This window comes from Dendropsophus ebraccatus, chromosome 4 (genome assembly GCF_027789765.1).
Source record: "Dendropsophus ebraccatus isolate aDenEbr1 chromosome 4, aDenEbr1.pat, whole genome shotgun sequence".
Taxonomy (NCBI): domain Eukaryota; kingdom Metazoa; phylum Chordata; class Amphibia; order Anura; family Hylidae; genus Dendropsophus; species Dendropsophus ebraccatus.
Window position 1 is genome coordinate 30,276,124 of NC_091457.1, and position 19,388 is coordinate 30,295,511.

The 19,388-nt window shown below is 41.7% G+C and overlaps 1 protein-coding gene across 1 annotated transcript in view; it reads right to left on the bottom strand.

Annotated features, from left to right (window-relative positions):
* Window positions 1-19,388, bottom strand: part of LOC138788003 (USP6 N-terminal-like protein) — a 69,487-nt gene that overhangs the window by 25,762 nt on the left and 24,337 nt on the right. Inside the window, exons 2-3 of the mRNA XM_069965414.1 lie at window positions 9,829-9,915; window positions 1,362-1,435 (exon numbers count right to left, since the gene is read on the bottom strand). Of these exons, the coding sequence (XP_069821515.1) occupies window positions 1,362-1,427 (66 nt within the window). The 5' untranslated portion in view covers window positions 1,428-1,435; window positions 9,829-9,915. The remainder of the gene's footprint in view (window positions 1-1,361; window positions 1,436-9,828; window positions 9,916-19,388) is intronic.

Here is a 19,388-nt window from a genome sequence, read left to right on the forward strand (position 1 = left end):
CTATTCCACCGAGCGATAATCGGCTGAATCGGCCCGTGGAAAAGGGTCCTTAGACATCACAGAAGACAAAGTGCATCATGGGAAAGCTCAAACCAGGAAGTGAAGAAAAAATGAAGACACAAACTGGAGGTTCAGGGACCTGCATACAGCGGGAAATTCAAACGGAGACAGACTAAGGAGGGATGGTAAGTGTAAAAACTATGTTTATGACTGACTGATTTTTTTTTATTTTTTTTTTATCAGTGGCAGAGTACCCCTAAAGTAGTCAAGTGGGCTGTATTACTCTGTGACTGGCAGTTAATTGTATAAGTGTGCATATAGAGAGCTGTCAGTCACAGAGCAGGACCGACAACATGACTACTTAGCCTAGATAGAGCAGAGACATATGTGAATAAATTACAAGTAATACTAAAACTTTTTCCATATAACATTATATCATTGTGCTCTATAACATGATAAGTGCAGATTGATATGTGATGTATCATTTCACAAGAATGGATGCCATTCAGGAACGCAAAGGCTTTATCAAGAACACTTTTGAGAATTTCAAATATTCAGACAGTCGTTTAAGAGCAAGAAGGACAGAAGTATGACCAGTGGTGAAAGTGACAGCAATCATGTAACGGTAAAGAACATAGATAACTTAGCTGGCAAACAGATAACTATTGAGGCAAGCACCTTATTATCCTCCCACTCCAACTATAAGAGATAACAACCAGTCTGGGAAACATTCACATGTGTGGATATAATTGCTAGTTTTGTAGAACAGATCTGCAAATTATTTTAAAGGGAACCACCACTTCTAACCTGACTGTTTTAGTGACTACATGCCATGGCCATGAAATTACAATCTTTCCTTATAGCTCTGTGATGTGCCGTTCCACTGTTATTCTTAAAAGAAATGTATGACTAAATAACCAACAGGGTGTTACCAGCTGGGGGCGTGTCCTTACACAGTCTGACACTATCCAGTCAGAGCTCAAGGGACCAGACAGTGTAAAGACACGCCTCCAACTGGTAACACCCAGTTGGTTCTTTGGTCATACATTTCTAGTAAGGATAACAGAGAAACGGCATATCACAGAGCTATAAGAATAGGTGATCGAGAATTGTAATTTCATGGGCATTTACTAAAACAGACAGGCCAGGAGTGGTGACAGGTCCTCTTTAAACACACGGATATGTTTTTGAGCACCAACAATGTACAGCAGATCCCCATCAGATATGGGACGTGTAAATGTAATAAAGGATAACATGCCAGCATAAATGTCATTTTGCAGGGGGGAAAAAAGCAGAACAGTGGCACCCCAGTAGCAATCCTGTGCTTTAGTTCCATGTGTTCACTATAGACTTGCACCTACCCGCTCATATTTGCTGATGATGTCGGCTCTTTCTTGTGCTATTAAAGCCTCAATGTCTTTCTTCATGTCAGAGTCTGGGAAAAAAAAATTACATACATAATGTAACAAGGCACACTGTTTTATGCTAAAGAAAAAAACTGATGCATTTGAGTGCATTTGTTTTTTTTATTTACTTCCATTATAAAAAAGAAAAGAAATGCATCCTTTTTTTTTTTTGTACACAAAAATGTGTTTTGATCCTTTTTTTCATAATTTTCTAATGGAAAAACTGATCAAAACAGATGAACACAAATGCATCCATTTTTTCCATCCGTTTTTTTTTTTTTTTTTTTTGCATAAATAGATTGCAAAAACTCAGTGTGGACCCAGACTAACTGATATGTCTGCACTGTGCAAACACTGCACAAAGAGTCCCCAAAATATGTGCCCAATAAAGTATGAGCTGTGGAAGTGATAATATACTGTAGATTCACATCTTACAAATACTAAATGTGTTCACCCGTCGTCTGGACAAGGAAAGGGGGCAATTCCTTAATAAGATAAACCCCTGGCCTTAGATAGGCTTCATCATCTTTGCTTATCTCCACATATTTAGTAAACCAGTCCCAGTCGCAGATACGTCAATCTAAGGGCCCTATTCCACGAGACTATTATCGTTCGCATAATCGTTAACGATAAACGATTTCCAACAACCGCTATTGCGAACGGCCTGAAATCGTTCACCTATTTACAAGGAATGATAATTGTTACTTATGATCATTCTTGCGGTCGTCTTGTCGTCGCTATTGCGTTCGATGCTACTGCGAACAACCGAACTTCGTCTTATTTATTGCGAACGAGCAGCGATAAAAATAGGTCCAGGTCTTATTAAGCGATCAACGATTTCTCATTCATTGTTTAATCGTTAACTGCTATTCAACCGAACGATTATCGTTTAGATACGAGTGATGTAACGATAATTCGAACGATAATCGTCCCGTGGAATAGGGTCCTAAGTGGCACAGCTTCAGATTTTTGAAAATGAAGGAAAACAGCAGGCCAGGGATAGTATTCAGTATTCTTTGTAGGATTGGGTCTTGGTGCATTTCACCATATGACTACTGTATTACTGCACAAGCCTGTAACATGAAGTCTCCTCCTGGTCAGATCAGTTATTGACCTGGAGTTTACAGTATAGGGAAAACCACTATTTATTTTACAGAGCAATAAGTAAAACCATTAGAGGGGTTATCCCTTTTTAAAAGAAGTTGTCTTCTCTAATCCCCGGAACTGGCCCTCATCATTAGAGTAAGCACAGTCTTGGCATATATTTCACCTGTAGTGATTCCTACAGAGAAAATTTAACATGATAAGATGACACATGGAACAAGTCCTGAACAAAAACCTCCTTTAATTCATATGTCCCGCTCATTCCTTTATGCTCCCTGAAGTCTCTTAGCCCTTGTTTTTCCCATCCTCTCCATTCCTGCTATAATGTGTCTGCACTTACACTCAGCTATACACACTGCTGCTATAATGTTCCTGCACTCACACTCAGCTATACACACTGCTGCTATAATGTGCCTGCACTTACCCATTCACACTGCTGTATAGAAAAGTTTCTGTCACCGTCCTCCTGCACAGCTCTGTGATTCTCACTTCCTGGTCCATGCTGAACACCCCCCCTTCCCCATTGCTGCCATGTGACCACACAGACCTCTGACAGCAGCCCTGCTTCTCTATTCCAGCTTGTACTACACTACCGCATTTTGGGGATCGACATCCTATATCTACAAACTGCTGCTGTATCTTCAAGTTTATACTCTTACTATACATTATACTCCACATGCTGATTGCTACACTGTAAAGTAACTTATAATATCACATATTAAGCTGTTTCTAAATGTTTGTTTTACATGGTATTCATAAAAAAAGAATCATTATTTTTGGGGTGTGGAACCAATTGTCTGCATTTCAGTGATTTCTTATGGGAAAATGTGCTTTGATTTAAGAGTGGATTTGGATCCAAGGCACCACTGTATATATATATATATATATATATATATATATATATAATTATAAGTATATTACAAAAGTACAATAATTTTATCTTCCCAGAATATCCCTTTAATTTTACATACTACTGACAAACGCACACTGCACGTCAAGGACCATATACAGTAATTCTGAGGAGATATACACCAACAAAGGATCATATAAATAAAAGGGACAACCATATAAACAGGAAACATGTCCCCTTAGTTCAAAGACTTGAGATGAAATGCAGAATATATTTCCAGTCCGAGCTGAATTATGCCTGCATTATACCCCGGACATGGCACAATCTAAGATGAAGAAGGTCGGCAGAGTGAAACATGGATTACACCATGCCATTAATGGACCTGCGGTCAGTACATAAAAAATTAATTTTATATCGTTTTGTAGCCTAAGATGCCCTGATTCCAACTTAGTCTACTTAGTAGTAAAGTCCCTATATTTCAGGAACAGGAGGACCTAGCAACAAAAAATAATCATTGTTAGAATGGGGGCACCAGAAGCTACAAAATGACCTAACAAATAGAATTTTTTTTTATCACTGACCACAGATCCCCTTTAATTGTTTCTAATCATGTTCTTTATCCTTAGTGAGCAACTACTTGAATGGGATCGTTCACTGTTTAGATGCTGAGGACCAGTCCTGGTCATGTGACGACCACAGATAAATGGCTATAAGGCTGGGTTCACACTGCGTTTTTGCAATCCGTTTTATTTATCCGTTTTTTGCAAAAAAACGAATGAAAAACGGATGAAAAAAATGGAAGCATTTGTGTGCATCCGTTTTGATCCGTTTTTCCATTGACTTCCATTGTAAAAAAAAAGGGATCAAAACGGATCCGTTTTTTTTTTTAACGGACACAAAAGTAGTGTCAGCTACGTTTTTGTGTTCGTAAAAAAAAAAACAGATCAAAACAGATGCACACAAATGCATCCGTTTTTTGCAAAAAACGGATGAAAAAAAAAAAGGATTGCAAAAACGCAGTGTGAACCCAGCCTAAGGGCTCGGCCACACTAGCGTTTTTCTTTGTTTCTAACGGATCCGTCTATATGATTAAACGGATAAGCATAAACTTATGAGCAGACTGATGCAAACTGATTGCAAAATGTTCATCTTTTTTTAATGGTCCGTTTGTACTTTGGCTTAAAAAAAATGACTTTTGTACATCAGTTTGCATCCGTTTGCATCCGCTTGCACCAGTCAGCATCCGTTTTTCTATCCGTTTATTTTTCTTCTTTGGTTTCTTGCTGCTTCTGCGCATGCTCAGCGCAAAAACGGATGAAAAAAAACGGATGTGAACGGAAATACCTTCCGTTTTAGATCCGTCCTCATTGACTACAATGTAAAAAAAACCGGAAGTGCACTTTCCGTTTGTGATCCGTTTTTTTAAGCGGAAAGAAAAATACTGCAAACACTTTTTTCTTCCGTTCAAAAAAACGGATCTTGAACGAATTGCATGCAAACGGAGCACAATTAGGGCAAACGGAGCACACTAAAATAGCATGGGAATCTATGGGGATTTTAACGGATCCGTCAGTTTCCGTTTTTGCTTACTCTAAAATGGAAAAGGTAGACGGAATGGTGCCGAATGGTCAAACGCTAATGTGAACGTAGCCTAACTACGATAACTGTACGGTAACAAGCTGTACACCTATGTGATCATGCCATAAACAGATTATTTCCAGCCCAGGAAGTATACAATGTTCTGTAAGCAATATGTGAGAGATTTACACAAGTAGTACATTAGAAAGTTGTAAAACTTTCCATTACGCACTGAATAAACTTTATTAATAGGAGCCGGAATACTCCTTTAAACATCTGTGCAGAACAATATCAGATTTTTTTAATTTTTTTTTTTTTGCAACCCTCCTACTATAAGATTTTTTAAGAAGTGGATGTTCTTTTATGGTTCAGGGATGAGGTGCAGCGCTCTTTTTCTTCCCTGAACCGGATGTTCTTTTATTAATAGACCTTCTCCTTCCCTCCCAGTGTTGGATGAAGATGATGATCATGTAAAAACTGGCACTTTTCTACCATGGCAATATATAACCCAGTAAAAGTTTCCTTCTCAGATTTCACAAAACTTTGCGAAAATCACATAGAGCCATCGCCAATGAACGGCCCGGGCTTCTTGACTGAAGTGATGCTCTGTTAAACCATTCCTGCAAGTAATGACATCATGGCTGGTGTATGCTTTGTATAGATGCCAATGGAGATCTACAGCTCGTGAACTGCAGTGTATGAGTGTCTAATATACACAGTGGTTTGGATGTTTCCCAAGTTCGCTTTTTCTTCCAATCTGTAATTCATCACAATGAAGAATGGAAAAACCTCAGACTGGAAAAAAAAAGCATTTAATGTAATGTTTAAATATCCCTGGCTCCGACTCTTTAACCCTTGAAGTGACTGCTGTCATGGCGCTTTATCACATGGCGTTGTATATACTTAATGTGACAAAATTGCTACTTAAATCTCCTCTGTGGGTCCAAAACTGAACCTTTCTCCCACTGAGGAGGTCACTGTCCTCAATGTGCGCTTGTGGAACAGACTAAGTGGAAACAGCTCAGCAGATGTGGTATTGTGTATAACCATGCTATTCCTTGACTTCAAGGAGGGGCAGCCGCTAAACACTGCAAACATTTTGTTGCTAGGCTCCTCTCTTCCAATAAAGAGGAGGAGGAACAAGTTCGGATGAATGTATAATGTAAGCGCACATATGAATGACAGGGAAAGCTGGACCAGAAAGTCAAATAAAATCAAATCTATACATTGAGAATAAGAAGTGACCTGGTATTTATGGCTAAGAACAAATGCCACATCTACAGTATATCTCACCTATTGCCACTACAGAAAACTACAGGATGTCTCATCTGATAGGTAGGTGTCTTACCTTAGCCTCCTCCAACCACCCAATAAGTAGAAGACAATTATCAAGTATTAGGTGTTCCACAAGTTTTGATTAGGTAAGTGAGCGCCAAACTACACATTACAGAGTCTATTATACGGCTCAATTATCATGTGGCAGGGGCAGCACGGACATCAACATGTCTGTGCAGCCCTTGCTTTAAATAGTAAATAATAAAGATTATACTTACCTGCCTAGGCTTCCGGTATCCTGTTCCCTTTTCCTCGCTCACTGCAGCCACCACTGAAGTGGCAGGCCACTCAGCCAATCACTGAAAGAGATGGGACTGCGCTGCGGGCAGTGATTGGCCGAGTGGGCTGTCACTTCAGAGACAGCTTCAGATGCTTCAGTGGCGTGCAAGACACCGGGGATTGGGGACAGGTAAGTTTAATCTTATTATTTTCTTTACACTGTTTTCAGCCATTGGTCACACATTAATATTACACGTAGAAATGCGCGGCCAGCTGATGATTTTTTAAAATGTTGAAAGACAATGATCAGGTCTTCAGCTGTACCTTACGTGTGTTTGGATAGCTAATAAAAGCTTAGCCTGGATGCTGTTGGACTTGTTTTGTCCCTGTCGCATGTTAAATGATTTTCCAGATGACCGGGACCATTTAAGATTTTTTGGAAAATCCCTTCCTTCCAATATTCTTCAAAAATTATCTGACTTGGATAATGATTAATTTTGGCAGTAGGCAAACTTAAATAATACGAATAATAAGTCAAAGAAGAGGTGCATCAGTTTGTAGCAGGAGGTTATTTTATCAGGCACGTGCTTCATTGTGTATGCCAGTATTACATCCAGGCCTAATCTGAATAATAAGGGCTATATTCCAGGAGGTCAAGGAATACTGCAGCCAAAGATGTAGAACAGCTTCATGGTTCATTACTGTAATGTAGGACTCCAGAGCCGCGGTGACACGCAGGCAGAACAATTAGCGAGATGGCAGAAGGAGTGAATAACAATGCAGATTTTTCTAGGTGACGTCCCCAGCGAGTACTGCTTTACCTGCTATTAAGGGTTTTATCTTTGGAGGCCAGTCTGACTTAACCCTTTAATACTGCAAGTGTTCTACATAGAGATGAGCGAATTCTGCTTTTTACATGGGACTCGGGCTGTCTCCACCTTCCCCATGGAACAGGAAAACAGCTGGATTCACATGCCGATGGTTCTGGTTTGTACGAACTTCAGTTCGGAGCATTAAGGGGGTATTCCCATCTGAAATGTTTATGGTATATCCATAGCTGGAGGATGAAGGTCCCCAGCCATTGCAGGTTGTGGCAGCTAGAGCTGTAATATGCAGTTTACAAAACTCACATAGATGTTATACATAAAGCAGTGCAGCATGCAACCTACTATGGTGCTGGGAGTTAGGAATAATGAAAACGGTGTAGCTCACAGTGTTATGCTGAGTATGCCGAGTTTTAAACAGGTTAAAATACACAAAAATTGACCTACAAGGTCCTTAAGAGGTTTTATAGTAGATAAATTAATAGAAACATTCACATGAATGAACATAATCATTAAAATAAGGATTAAAAAAAAATATTAAATTTTTTTTATTTTTTATTTTGATTTATTTTTTTTAATAGATAAAAGGTAAAAAAGGAAATAATGCAATGATAATGTATATGATATAAAGGTCCGTTCAGCCACACGAATTTGTGCACAGACAGTTCACTTCAGAGGATTAACCTTTGCCATACAGCGACTGCTTTGTGTTCCAAATTGCAGTGTTAGGGTGCCTTCACACCTACTGGATCCACAGCGGATCTCACTTCTGCGGATTCGAAGCGAGAACCGCTGCGGATCCGGTATCAATTCACCTCTATGATAGCACATATTCGCAGCGGGATTAACATCCCGCTGTGAATATGTGCTTTAACTCCCTGGTGCCCGCAGCACCGCCATCGCATCCCCCATCCCCGGCGGCACATCTCCCCCATTCTGGCCACATCCCCCCCATCTCCGGCCTGCCGCCGCGAGCATACATTACCTGCTCGGCGGCGGGGCTGCAGTGAGGCTCCCGGCTCCGGTCCCGCTCAGCTGATCTGAGCCGTAAAAAACAAAAACAAAAAAAAAACCCTCAGCATGCTGTGTTATGGAAAAACTGCCATAGGTGTTTTTATTGCCGTTTTTTCAAGATTTTAAGACAGCGTAAGGCCAGTCCTACTTAGCTATGGGTAAGGGTTTAATACATGTTTTCTCTCATTAATTTTTATTGAATATAAGTCCATTTAATGTATCCGTTTTGTGGGGGGGAAAAATGGATGCAATTTTGAGCATCTGTTTGGAATCCGTTTTTTCATTGAACATTTGTAGAAAACTAATAACTAACATATAACTAATATGGATAAAGCAAGTACAATAACATATAAGTTATTAGTTATATAAGTATATAACAGTCAGACAAAGCTACTGAAGAGACTGTAAATTACTTTCTATGTAGAGGAATCGAGCATATTCAGGTCCCCTCACCTGGTGCAGTAGAGAGGTGCTTCTAGGCAGCCAACGACTGCATACACTTCAGCAACGTTGGGGTAAAATGGCCACTTTTATTGGTCAATCATCTAGCTATTCACATGTGCCGCATATCCGAACTGCCTGTAGCATTGTATGTTGAGTCTGGTCTCAAGTTACGATGGTCCAGAGAGGAAAATTGCATGTGAAAATATTGTAAACTGAGGCCATTGTAAGTTGAGGGACCACTGTATTACTATGTCATAGGAACTTGGGGAGTGTAGAAACAAAATAAAAACACTATTGTAATCTCGACACCAGAGAGCAAAAATTATTTTTTTTTTGGAACTAGCCACAGGTCCTCAAAAAAAAAAATTACTAAAAATAAAAATGCTACCAGAGTCCTCCATATCACAGCAATAGTGATTGCCTTGTTGACTTGCACAATATGACCTCACAGAACAGGGTCAGGGAACATTAAAGGATTATAATACAGTATGTCTGTGTAATGGTCTTCAAAGCAACTTATAAAGTATAATTTCACAGTCTCTCTGACATCTTGTACATGTCAATGGTTAAGCAGGACCAGACTTTGAAAAGGGGGGGGTAGTGGACAGAATGAATCACTGGACAGAAATGTGTGTGGGATGATTCCTGATGTGACCGTCTTTTCTGGACATCAGAAGGGGCGGGGACACCGACAGACAGACAGACTTTCATCTAATTTGTGCTTATGGTGCAGAATACAATTCTCATGATGTAACCGTCTACATTACAAGAGTTATAGGAACTGGTACAAACCACAAGAATCTGATGTCTCACAGTAACTCTGTATACAGGTATACCAATACATAGTGCTGCACAGCTATATACCTTCAGTGACCTCCATGGTGGAATTAGGGTATATTGGGCAGTGCAGCTACACTGGCCCATACACATTAGACATGTCAAGCAGAAAGTGCATGTGTACGAAGGGTTACCAATAAACATGCAGTTCAGACAAAGGGTATCCATGACAAAAAATACTTTTTAAGCTATACGGAGAGAAAGATATATCTCATACCTGTGATTATTGCTGTCCATAAGAGAAACAGAGGCTGGCAGTGTATACAGACAATCCTGGACCTCTGAAGGAACTCCAACGTGCCCCCTGAATAAAAAGAAAAAAGTAAGTTGTAACATGCATGAGAAACCAGACACATTATGTAATGGCCCTATTATACTAAACAATTAGCGGCCGTACTTGGCCGATTATCTGCCAATAGTCGCTTGGTGTAATAGGTCATGTTAAAAGGCAACAATCAGCCGAAATGCACAAAACAATCAAAACGAACACGATAGTGACCGTTTGCTGCACACTACTCCGTGTAATAGGAAAGGCTGCAGCAGGCCTCCATTCTCTTCAATGGATCACCTCCCTCTGCTCTCCACAGTTCCCCTGCCCAATGGCTGGGTGTGTAATAGCATAGGCAGCAAGCTAGAAACAAGGAGGAAGCAAGCGCTGACCTGACAGGTCGGCGCTCGCTTCCTCCTCTAGATCGTGCTGTGTAATACGGTCCTTAGATGTCAGCTGGATAATTTATTTAGGACGATCCATATCATCAATGCCAGCCTGGAACATGTCATATCTGTTTCAATCAAAATGGATATGAAAGGGCAATAAATACAGATAAAAAACACAGAAATGATAAAAGTTCTTTAAAATAAAAATAATAAAAAGCTTTCACCTAAAATGGTCACTTAGTGTTATTTCAACAACTTTCCTTATAAACAGAACAAGTGAATATAAGAAACTTTGTGATTTATCTTATCAGAGAAGAATGCTTTCTCCTCTTATCAGGTTCTTTATTCTTGGAAATTCATCATTCACTTATGTCAAAATAGCTGGAGTCTATCTTATCTTTACAAGACGGACTGGCAGCTCAATGAGGGAACAGGTTACATGATGCCAATAGAAGCCTATGGAGGGGGGGAAGAAGAAGGGGGGTGGCTGCAGAGAGTGAAGATCCTTTTACATCACTCAATATGGAGCCATGTAAAGATGCAATCATGTACCTATCAGTAAAATCAGCGCTTATTTGCAGTACCTTAACATGACACATTCAATCAAGCGGCCAGGCTGCACAAAGAATCGCTGTATCGTTTGTGTGGCCATTACCATTCATTGTTAACAGCTGCACAACTGTGTGGCTGAGGAAGATTAATTTTACCACTGCGCAAAAGATGTGATCAGCTATGGTTTCCCGCTCCTCGGCTGATCGCTGTCACTTTTACCCAGGCCAATTATCGACCAAATGAGCATTTCTAGGAATTCTTTAGGCCTGTGTAAAAGAGCCCTAAGAGGTGGAAAAAATGCTGCACAGAGACTAGAGAAACTTACAGTCAGAGTTATATATCACCCCAGTTTTCTTTTTATAACTTGAACTGCTCAGTACTGCACTAGAATGTCCTACATGCTGCTGCTTCCTCAGCCCCTTTCACACATCCCCTTATTCTGTCCAAATTTCCATTTATTTTTAGGCCTTATAGACACCAGGGCTGTGGAGTCAGTAAGCCGCAGCTCCTACTCCGACTCCTGAGTTTTATCAGTACCAATTCCAACTCCCGACTCCTACTCTTCATAAATATGCATAAGAGGAGCCCGTGGAGCCTCATTGAAGAGTCTCAAAACACAGGACTAGCCAGATATCCCTCGGGGAAGGACCCAGCCAAAGGGCAGCTCCTGTTAGGAAACCACCAAATCCACCATATTAAGTGGCCCTATAAGTCAGTGTAATGACAAGGGATAAACCAAGGCTAGGTAACCATCCACATACAGCTGTTTCGGGGTGTTGCCCCTCATCAGTGTGGAGCAGGATTCTGGCTAGGTGGGAGCAATGCCTAGTAGAGCCTAGTAGAGTCCTTCCCAGAGGGATATCTGGCTAGTCCTGTGTTTTGAGACTCTTCAATGAGGCTCCACGGGCTCCTCTTATGCATATTCATGTTTCCCAGGGGGAAATGCACCTAGGACTTCACTGCATTGAGCGCTTTCACTAGCAGCCGGCAGTGTTGTCATTTGGCTGGTCTCCCTGAGTTCAGCAATCTGTTTCTCTTATGGCTCTACTAGGCATTGCTCCCACCTAGCCAGAATCCTGCTCCAAACTGATGAGGGGCAACACCCTGAAACAGCTGTATGTGGATGGTTACCTAGCCTTGGTTTATCCCTTGTCATTACACTGACTTATAGGGCCACTTAATATGGTGGATTTGGTGGTTTCCTAACAGGAGCTGCCCCTTGGCTGGGTCCTTCCCGGAGGGATATCTGGCTAGTCCCGTGTTTTGAGACTCTTCAATGAGGCTCCACAGGCTCCTCTTATGCATATTCATGTTTCCCGGGGGAAATGCACCTAGGACTTCACTGCCTTGAGCGCTTTCACTAGCAGCCGGCAGTGTTGTCACTTGGCTGGTCTCCCTGAGTTCAGCAATCTGTTTCTCTTATGACTCCTTCATAAATGGCCGGTCATATACCAGGGGAGTTATTTGTCACACTGGCTCAGCAGCTTCTACCTAATGTCCTACACGATCCTGGGGCGACTTCTGAGTGAATAAAGGAATACTGTATATAAAGCAGATTCTCCTGTGTATGCAGTGGATGCAGCCAGTCTCCGGCCTCCATGTCCTGAACTACTCACAAATAGACTAAGGGTACTATTACATGGAAAGATAATCGACCCGATTCGGCTGATTATTGCTCCATGTAATAAATACAATGATCAGCCGATGGCAATTATCGGCTGATCGTTGATATAGGTTTGGACCTATTTTCGTGGGGCGCCGACCGCGCACCGCTACGTGTGCGCGGCCGGCGACTGACTATATACATTACCTATCCACGTTCCAGGGCTGCTGCTGCGGTCTTTTTTCCCCGGGTCCTGCGCGCTCTAACTTCAGAGTGGCCTGTCAGCTGACAGGCCGCTCAGCCAGTCACAGGCCGGGGCCTGTGATTGGCCGGGCGGCCTGTCAGCTGACAGGCCACTCTGAAGCTAGAGCGTGCAGGACCCGGGGAGAAAAGACCGCAGCAGCAGCCCTGGAACGTGGATAGGTAATGTATATAGTTAAGCAAGGGCTGCAAGGACATCGGTAACAATGTCCCTGCAGCCCTTGTTTAACGATTATCGGGCCGTGTAATAGGCCCAGTAAACGAATACCGATCTAGCAGATCGCTGCTCGTTTACAGGTATAATCGGGCCCCCATCGGCCCGCGTAATACCACCCTAAGGAGGCTATTCTACCAACAGATCTGATGACAGATTATCTGCCAAAGATCTGAAGCCAAACCCAGGAGTGGATTTGAAAAGAGAAGAAATCCAGTCTTTCCTTTATGACCTGTTCTCTGTTTATAGTCTGTTCCTGGGTTTGGCTTCAAATCTTTGGCAGATAATCTGTCGTAAGATCTGTTGGTGGAATAGGGCCTTTAATGGAGCGTCTGCATCATCAGCTGCTCAGCCGCGATTGGCTGAGCACAGTTATGCTCAGCCAATCGCGGCTGAGCAGCCGATGACGCGGCAGAGGTCGTCGTTGACAGAAGACAGAAGATGTGTTATTTTGTGAATAATTTTTTACCGCCGCACTACCCCTTTAACCATACTTAAAGAAACACTGCTAACAATGCCAGATACCTGTAATATAGAGGTCAGCCATAGTGATATACAGGGGGTCACACAGTGATATAGAGAGGGGTCAAACATAGTGATATAGAGAGGGGTCACACATAGTGATATAGAGAAAGCTCACACAGTGATATAGAGAGGGCTCACACAGTGATATAGAACTGTGGGGGCACGCAAAAGCACACACACAAACCCACACAGCCTACTGCAGCCATAGCATAAACACACACATACCCACACAGCCTGCTGCAGCCATAGCGCACACACACACACACACGGCTTGCTGCGGCAATAGCACACATACACACAGCCGGCTGCAGCCATAGTGCACACACACACAGCTTGCTGCAGCCATAGCACACATACACACACACAGCCTGCTGCAGCCATAGCACACACAGCCTGCTGCAGCCATAGCATACACACAGCCTACTGCAGCCATAGCACACACACAGCCTACTGCAGCCATAGCACACACACAGCCTACTGCAGCCATAGCACACACACACACACACACACAGCTGCAGCCATAGAACACTGAAAAAAAAACCACACAAATCTTCTCCCAGAGAGAACACACCACACTGAGGACAGAGGTTACTGCTACACTAATGCCCCTATTCCACAGGTCGTTTAGAGGAGCAAACGAGCGCTCTCAGCGCTCGTTTGCTCCTCGTTCCCCGCTCGCTGCCGCCGCTATTCAACGCGGCTGCAGCGAGCGGGTCAGTGCAGGAGGGGCGGCGGGGAGCTGCGGGAGGGGTGCCCAGGGGATCGCTGATCGTCCGGGCAGCCCATAGGATATAGCAGCGTCTGCTGCCGATGCTCCTATTCAACGGAGCGACCGCAGCAGATCGCTGCTATAGCTGTCGCTTGTTTTTCAACATGTTGAAAAACAAGCGACTGCAACGATCAGCCGACATGAACGATGTCGGCTGATCGTTGCACTCTATTCCACCGGACGATTATCATCCGTAGCGGCCGAATACGAACGATAATCGTTCCGTGGAATAGGGCCTTAACTTATGTCTTCTCCTCCTCCTCTATATTACACAGGATATCTCCATATTACACTGCTGCTCATATACAATCATCCAGCATCCAGGAAGAGAACAGCACAGATATCCCCCCACACAATGGACTCAGAAACAAACTGCCAAATAGTGACCGACAACTTTTCCATGATCACCCTTATGTAATAAGGCCAGTGTCCTATTAGAATGTTGCTCATAATATATATTCATGAGCAAAACCTGTAAAATTCATATCAAAATTCAATTCTACATTTTTTTAAAAAAAATTTTTTAAAGCTGGAGTCGTTACATTTTTTTCCGACTCCAACTTAGACTCCAGCCAAAACTAGCTCCGACTCCACAGCCCTGATACACACACCCATGTAATATCTGACGGACATCTGAAAACTAGAGATGAAGCCTTCAGGGGGGAAAACTAGTGAAAAATGTTTAATGTTTACTGTTTAATGTTCATAAATAATGCTAATTCTCATATACACTCGACAGCTTATACTAAAAAGTTACCCAAAATGGCTGGTACATTCTGAAGGCTATGGACACCTTTGCAATTCTTTTTATTGCCTAAATTTAAAATAAACATGATTTTTAATAAAAAAAAAACAAACAAAAAACTAACGTTCTATTGTTTCGTTTCTACACCATACATTATCAATAGCTATCGGCCAAACATTCGTTCAGTTGTATCTCCTCTCCAACCCGTAAATAAATGTTTAACACAGCCGGCTATCTATAGGGACGGGTAAGCTGCTCATGTGCTGCTTACTACTCCCAGAATAGGGTCGGGCAGATAAAATCCAAGACGCCCGAATCTTCTCTTGGCACTCGCTTACCAAGTCTATTACACTGTTCAAGGATCATGAAGCAAGGGCTGTGTGTGTATATATATATATATATATATATATATATATATATATATATATTTTATTAGCAATGTCTGTGCAGCCCTTACTGTATATAGTATATAATTAAGTATATACTTTACCTCTCCCCGCTCCCTGATGTCCTTCTAGCTTCTCCCTACAGCCGCCACTGGCACTGCTGAAGCTGTCTCTGAAGTTACAGGCCGCTCAACCAATCACTGGCAGAGACAGGACAGCGCCACGAACAGTGATTGGCTTAACGGCCTGTCACAGCACAGACGTGGGCTTAGATGTGTCAGCGGTGGCTGCGGCGAGAAGCTACAAGGATAGCGGTAAGAGGTGATTATAACGTTTATTATTTCACTTTACAGTGGCTGGTTGTGCATCGCTAGTGATAGACAGCCATCTAAGCCATAAAAGACAACAATCAGCCGATGATTGCTTCTTTGGCTGATCGTTGCCTTTATTACATGGAGCGTTAATCTGTCAGAATCGGACTACATATTATCGGTCCGAGTAATAGGGGCCTAAATGCTCAAGAATAAATGAAAAAACAAAAAACAATCCACATAGATTCGGTTGGTTAGGAAGAAGTAGGGGACAGATGGAAGAAAGCGTGACAGCAGGATCACCCTACACAGGGTTATTTTGTTGTCTGTTACTATGGAGACGCACAAATCTGCATAAGAGCTGTAGAAACAAGACAATAGAAACTGTTAAAATCAACGCCGCTTCATGTTTCATTTCAGAAGGAACGGGACCATTATTTATTAACCTAAAATTTTTTCACATCCATCCAAAGCGAAAGCAAAAAATAGACTCACGTTACAATGGAAAATTCTTATTTTAGAACCTATCTTCTCTAAGGAAGACAAACTGTGACCCCAAATATTCTTTTTTTTTTTTTTTTTGCTTAAAATAAACTCGTGCTTAGAAAAGCAAATACATGTACATTTAGAACTGAAGAACGAGAGACGAGCCAAATAGATCCCTTGTTTGTAGCATGCTAAACATTAAGTAATGGAAAACAGAATGTTGGCGTTTGGCTTTTTTTTTTTTTTTTTAAATATAAACTGCGCTTGTTCCCATGAGAATGATGGCATTGTTTGTCAGAGCTATAGATACTAAGCCCTAGTCTACAAGGCACAGTTGTGCTTGGGATTTCATGTTCATAATGTTGCGCACACCTGCATAGTGTGAATAGGTGGATAGTTTTTTTTCTTCTTTTGTCTGAGATTCCATCTTGAATCTGGTTTAAATTTTAAATTTACATCTGCTTTAGTTCAGAGGTTACTTTCCTCATTGATTTCAATGGGGAAAATTTGCAAGATATTTATGCTGTACATTGACATACTTTCATATTTCAGACAGGAAAATTTCTACTGTGAGTTGAAAAACGCCATGGACTTTGCTGGTTCTGTACAAAAAATCTGAGAAAATCTAGTGCGCATTTACCCTTAAAGTGACAAACCCATCAGTGACACTAAAATGTGCCAGAATTATGGCCCTAGGCCCCCTTCATGACATCACTTGTGTGCCACAATGCTGGGGGGGGGTGATGTGGGGTGGTAGTGGCCTCCTGTGGCCAATGGTATAATGTTCCCTTCAGCCACCAGAGTGAATGACGTGGTTGAAAGCCAATGGCCCGGTCAATCATGGCAGCAGATTTAGCTGTATGCAATTAGCGCATTTAGTTAAAGGGCCATTTCCAGCACTTGCCCAGGTGCTGGCACTGGCCTAGGCTGCCATGCAAAGTATCCTGAATTCCGGACAGATTCCAGATGCGCATCCGCAGCTGTCTGGAATTCTGGATGCCCCCATAGGGCTCTATAAGGCAGCTATTTTCTGGCATGGACACCCTTCAGGAAAAATTAATTTTAACTCTGAACATTCATAGAAAAAAATAGTAGAATAAAATAAAAAAAATAAAAAAAAAAGACTTACTTCATGTTTAAAATTAAGGAAAGAACATACTTTGTGGTTCCTTTGTTGCCAAGTACATTCTGAGCACAAAAATGAATAATAATAATGTCATAGTAACCTACATCCTGAACTCTGGGTGTCCTTTTGTTTGCCATATTCTTACTGTCTTTGTACTTCATATATAAGCTTGCTTGTTTATTGGATTTGACTAAAAATCACATATTGCAAACAAATATATATATATATACACACACACACACACACACACTCACTCACTTCTTCATAACACACTCAAAGACATAATTACATATATGCGTATATTTACTCTATACTGGCAGTGTGTTTGACCCTAGTATTTACCATCCAAGCAGCTCTCTGCGAGTACGACTACAGTGTGATTGACATCTCTGCCATAATGCTACCTCTATACAAGTGGCAATGTACCGCTACACAGTGACTAGATAGTAAATGTACACCAGTATACCGAATAGGCACATTGCAACAACATAGACAACATCTGGCCATTAGTGTTATAGTCTGGATTCACATTTGATTTGTTGAATATTTTGTGGTATACATTGGCAGGCTGGATGAATGATATGACTGCGTATATATCACCGCACACCTTTCAATGGACTGAACATAGTCCTTATGAGACTTCATGCACTATTAGGAGTACTATGTAGTTGCCCGTTGCCCCTCATGCTTCAGCAATGCTGTTACTATGTGGACACAGTGCTGTGCCTAGGAGATGGCTGGTACTCGGCTTTTGAAAGCAGAAGAGTGTTAGGCTGGGTTCACACTACTACTTTGCAAAAAACGGATTGAAAAAATGGATGCAACTGTGTGCATCTATTTTTCCCATTGAGTTCCATTATAGAAAAAACGGAACAAAACGGATCAGTTTTTTTTTGACGGAGCACATTTTTGGGTCCGTCAAAAAAAAAAAAAAAAAAAAAACGGATTTTTTTTTTTTATAATGGAAGTCAATGGAAAAACGGATGCACACAGTTGCGCCCGTTTTTTCCATCCGTTTTTTTTTATCCGTGTTTTGCAAAAAAAAACGAAGTGAAAAAAAGTAGTGTGATCCCAGCCTTACCACATAATATGGCACTAAGAACCTCTGTGCACAACGTCCAGACGCCTGGCAGTGTCAGCTTGTCACCTGATGGTACCTGGTGCTGAGAGTACTGTATGGTATTAGCCATACTATTAAACCAATAGGTAATGACTGGAGAAAAAGCTGACAGGCAGTGGAGTGGGTTGTAAGCACCTGGGTGAAAGCAAAATATTGCTACATTAACAGGGTTTTTTCCAAATCCAAATGATATTCTCTACCCTCAGATTAGGGGAAAACAAGCTGATCTGAAGAAAAATTGTCAACTGAATGAATGGGGCAGAGTGTGCATGCATGGCCAGTTCTCCATTCATTCTCCATAAAGAATAAGTGGAGTGTAGGTCCTGCATGCCCACAGCACTTCATTCATATGGGGACAATTATTCTCAGGAACATGGGGGGAGGGGGCAGTTAGGCCTCAAAATAAGGACCAAGAAAATTACAGCAGACCATAGCCCGGAGCATAACATTACACTTGTTACAAATTTGTGCCATGGTTTTCTTCTCCTATATGTCATAGATACATACATTGTATACCTCTGCAGTGGTTGTGCATGCCCCAGATTTCCTGACGCTAGTCACATTCTTCCCACTGTCAAGGACTCTCTGGACATGGTGCTGTACAGGTAGATTGGAGAAAGGAAGGGTCCTTTTACACACACACGACATTTTTGAAGCCAAAGCCAGGAATGGATTTAAAAAGAGGAGAAATCTCAGTCTTTCCTTTATGACCTGTTTCGCCTGTTCCTGGCTTTGACTTCAAAAATCTGTCAGACAATGTGTGTGACAGACCCTAAATCTATCCATAGACGCTAAAGGGTGATCAGACGGATCTGAAATATCTTAGCAAGTGACTGATGACCTTCATGTTTGTTGTATATGGAAGTGCTGGAGATGAATCACTGCCAGGAGATCTAAAGGATTCTTGCAAAAGAGAAGAGTAATTTCATCGTTCAGTGAGTCCCCTTTGATGTGGTCTAATGCTGAGCAGCTACTGTACTACATGTTCTTTTTTCACCTACTATCACATCTTAAGGCCATCT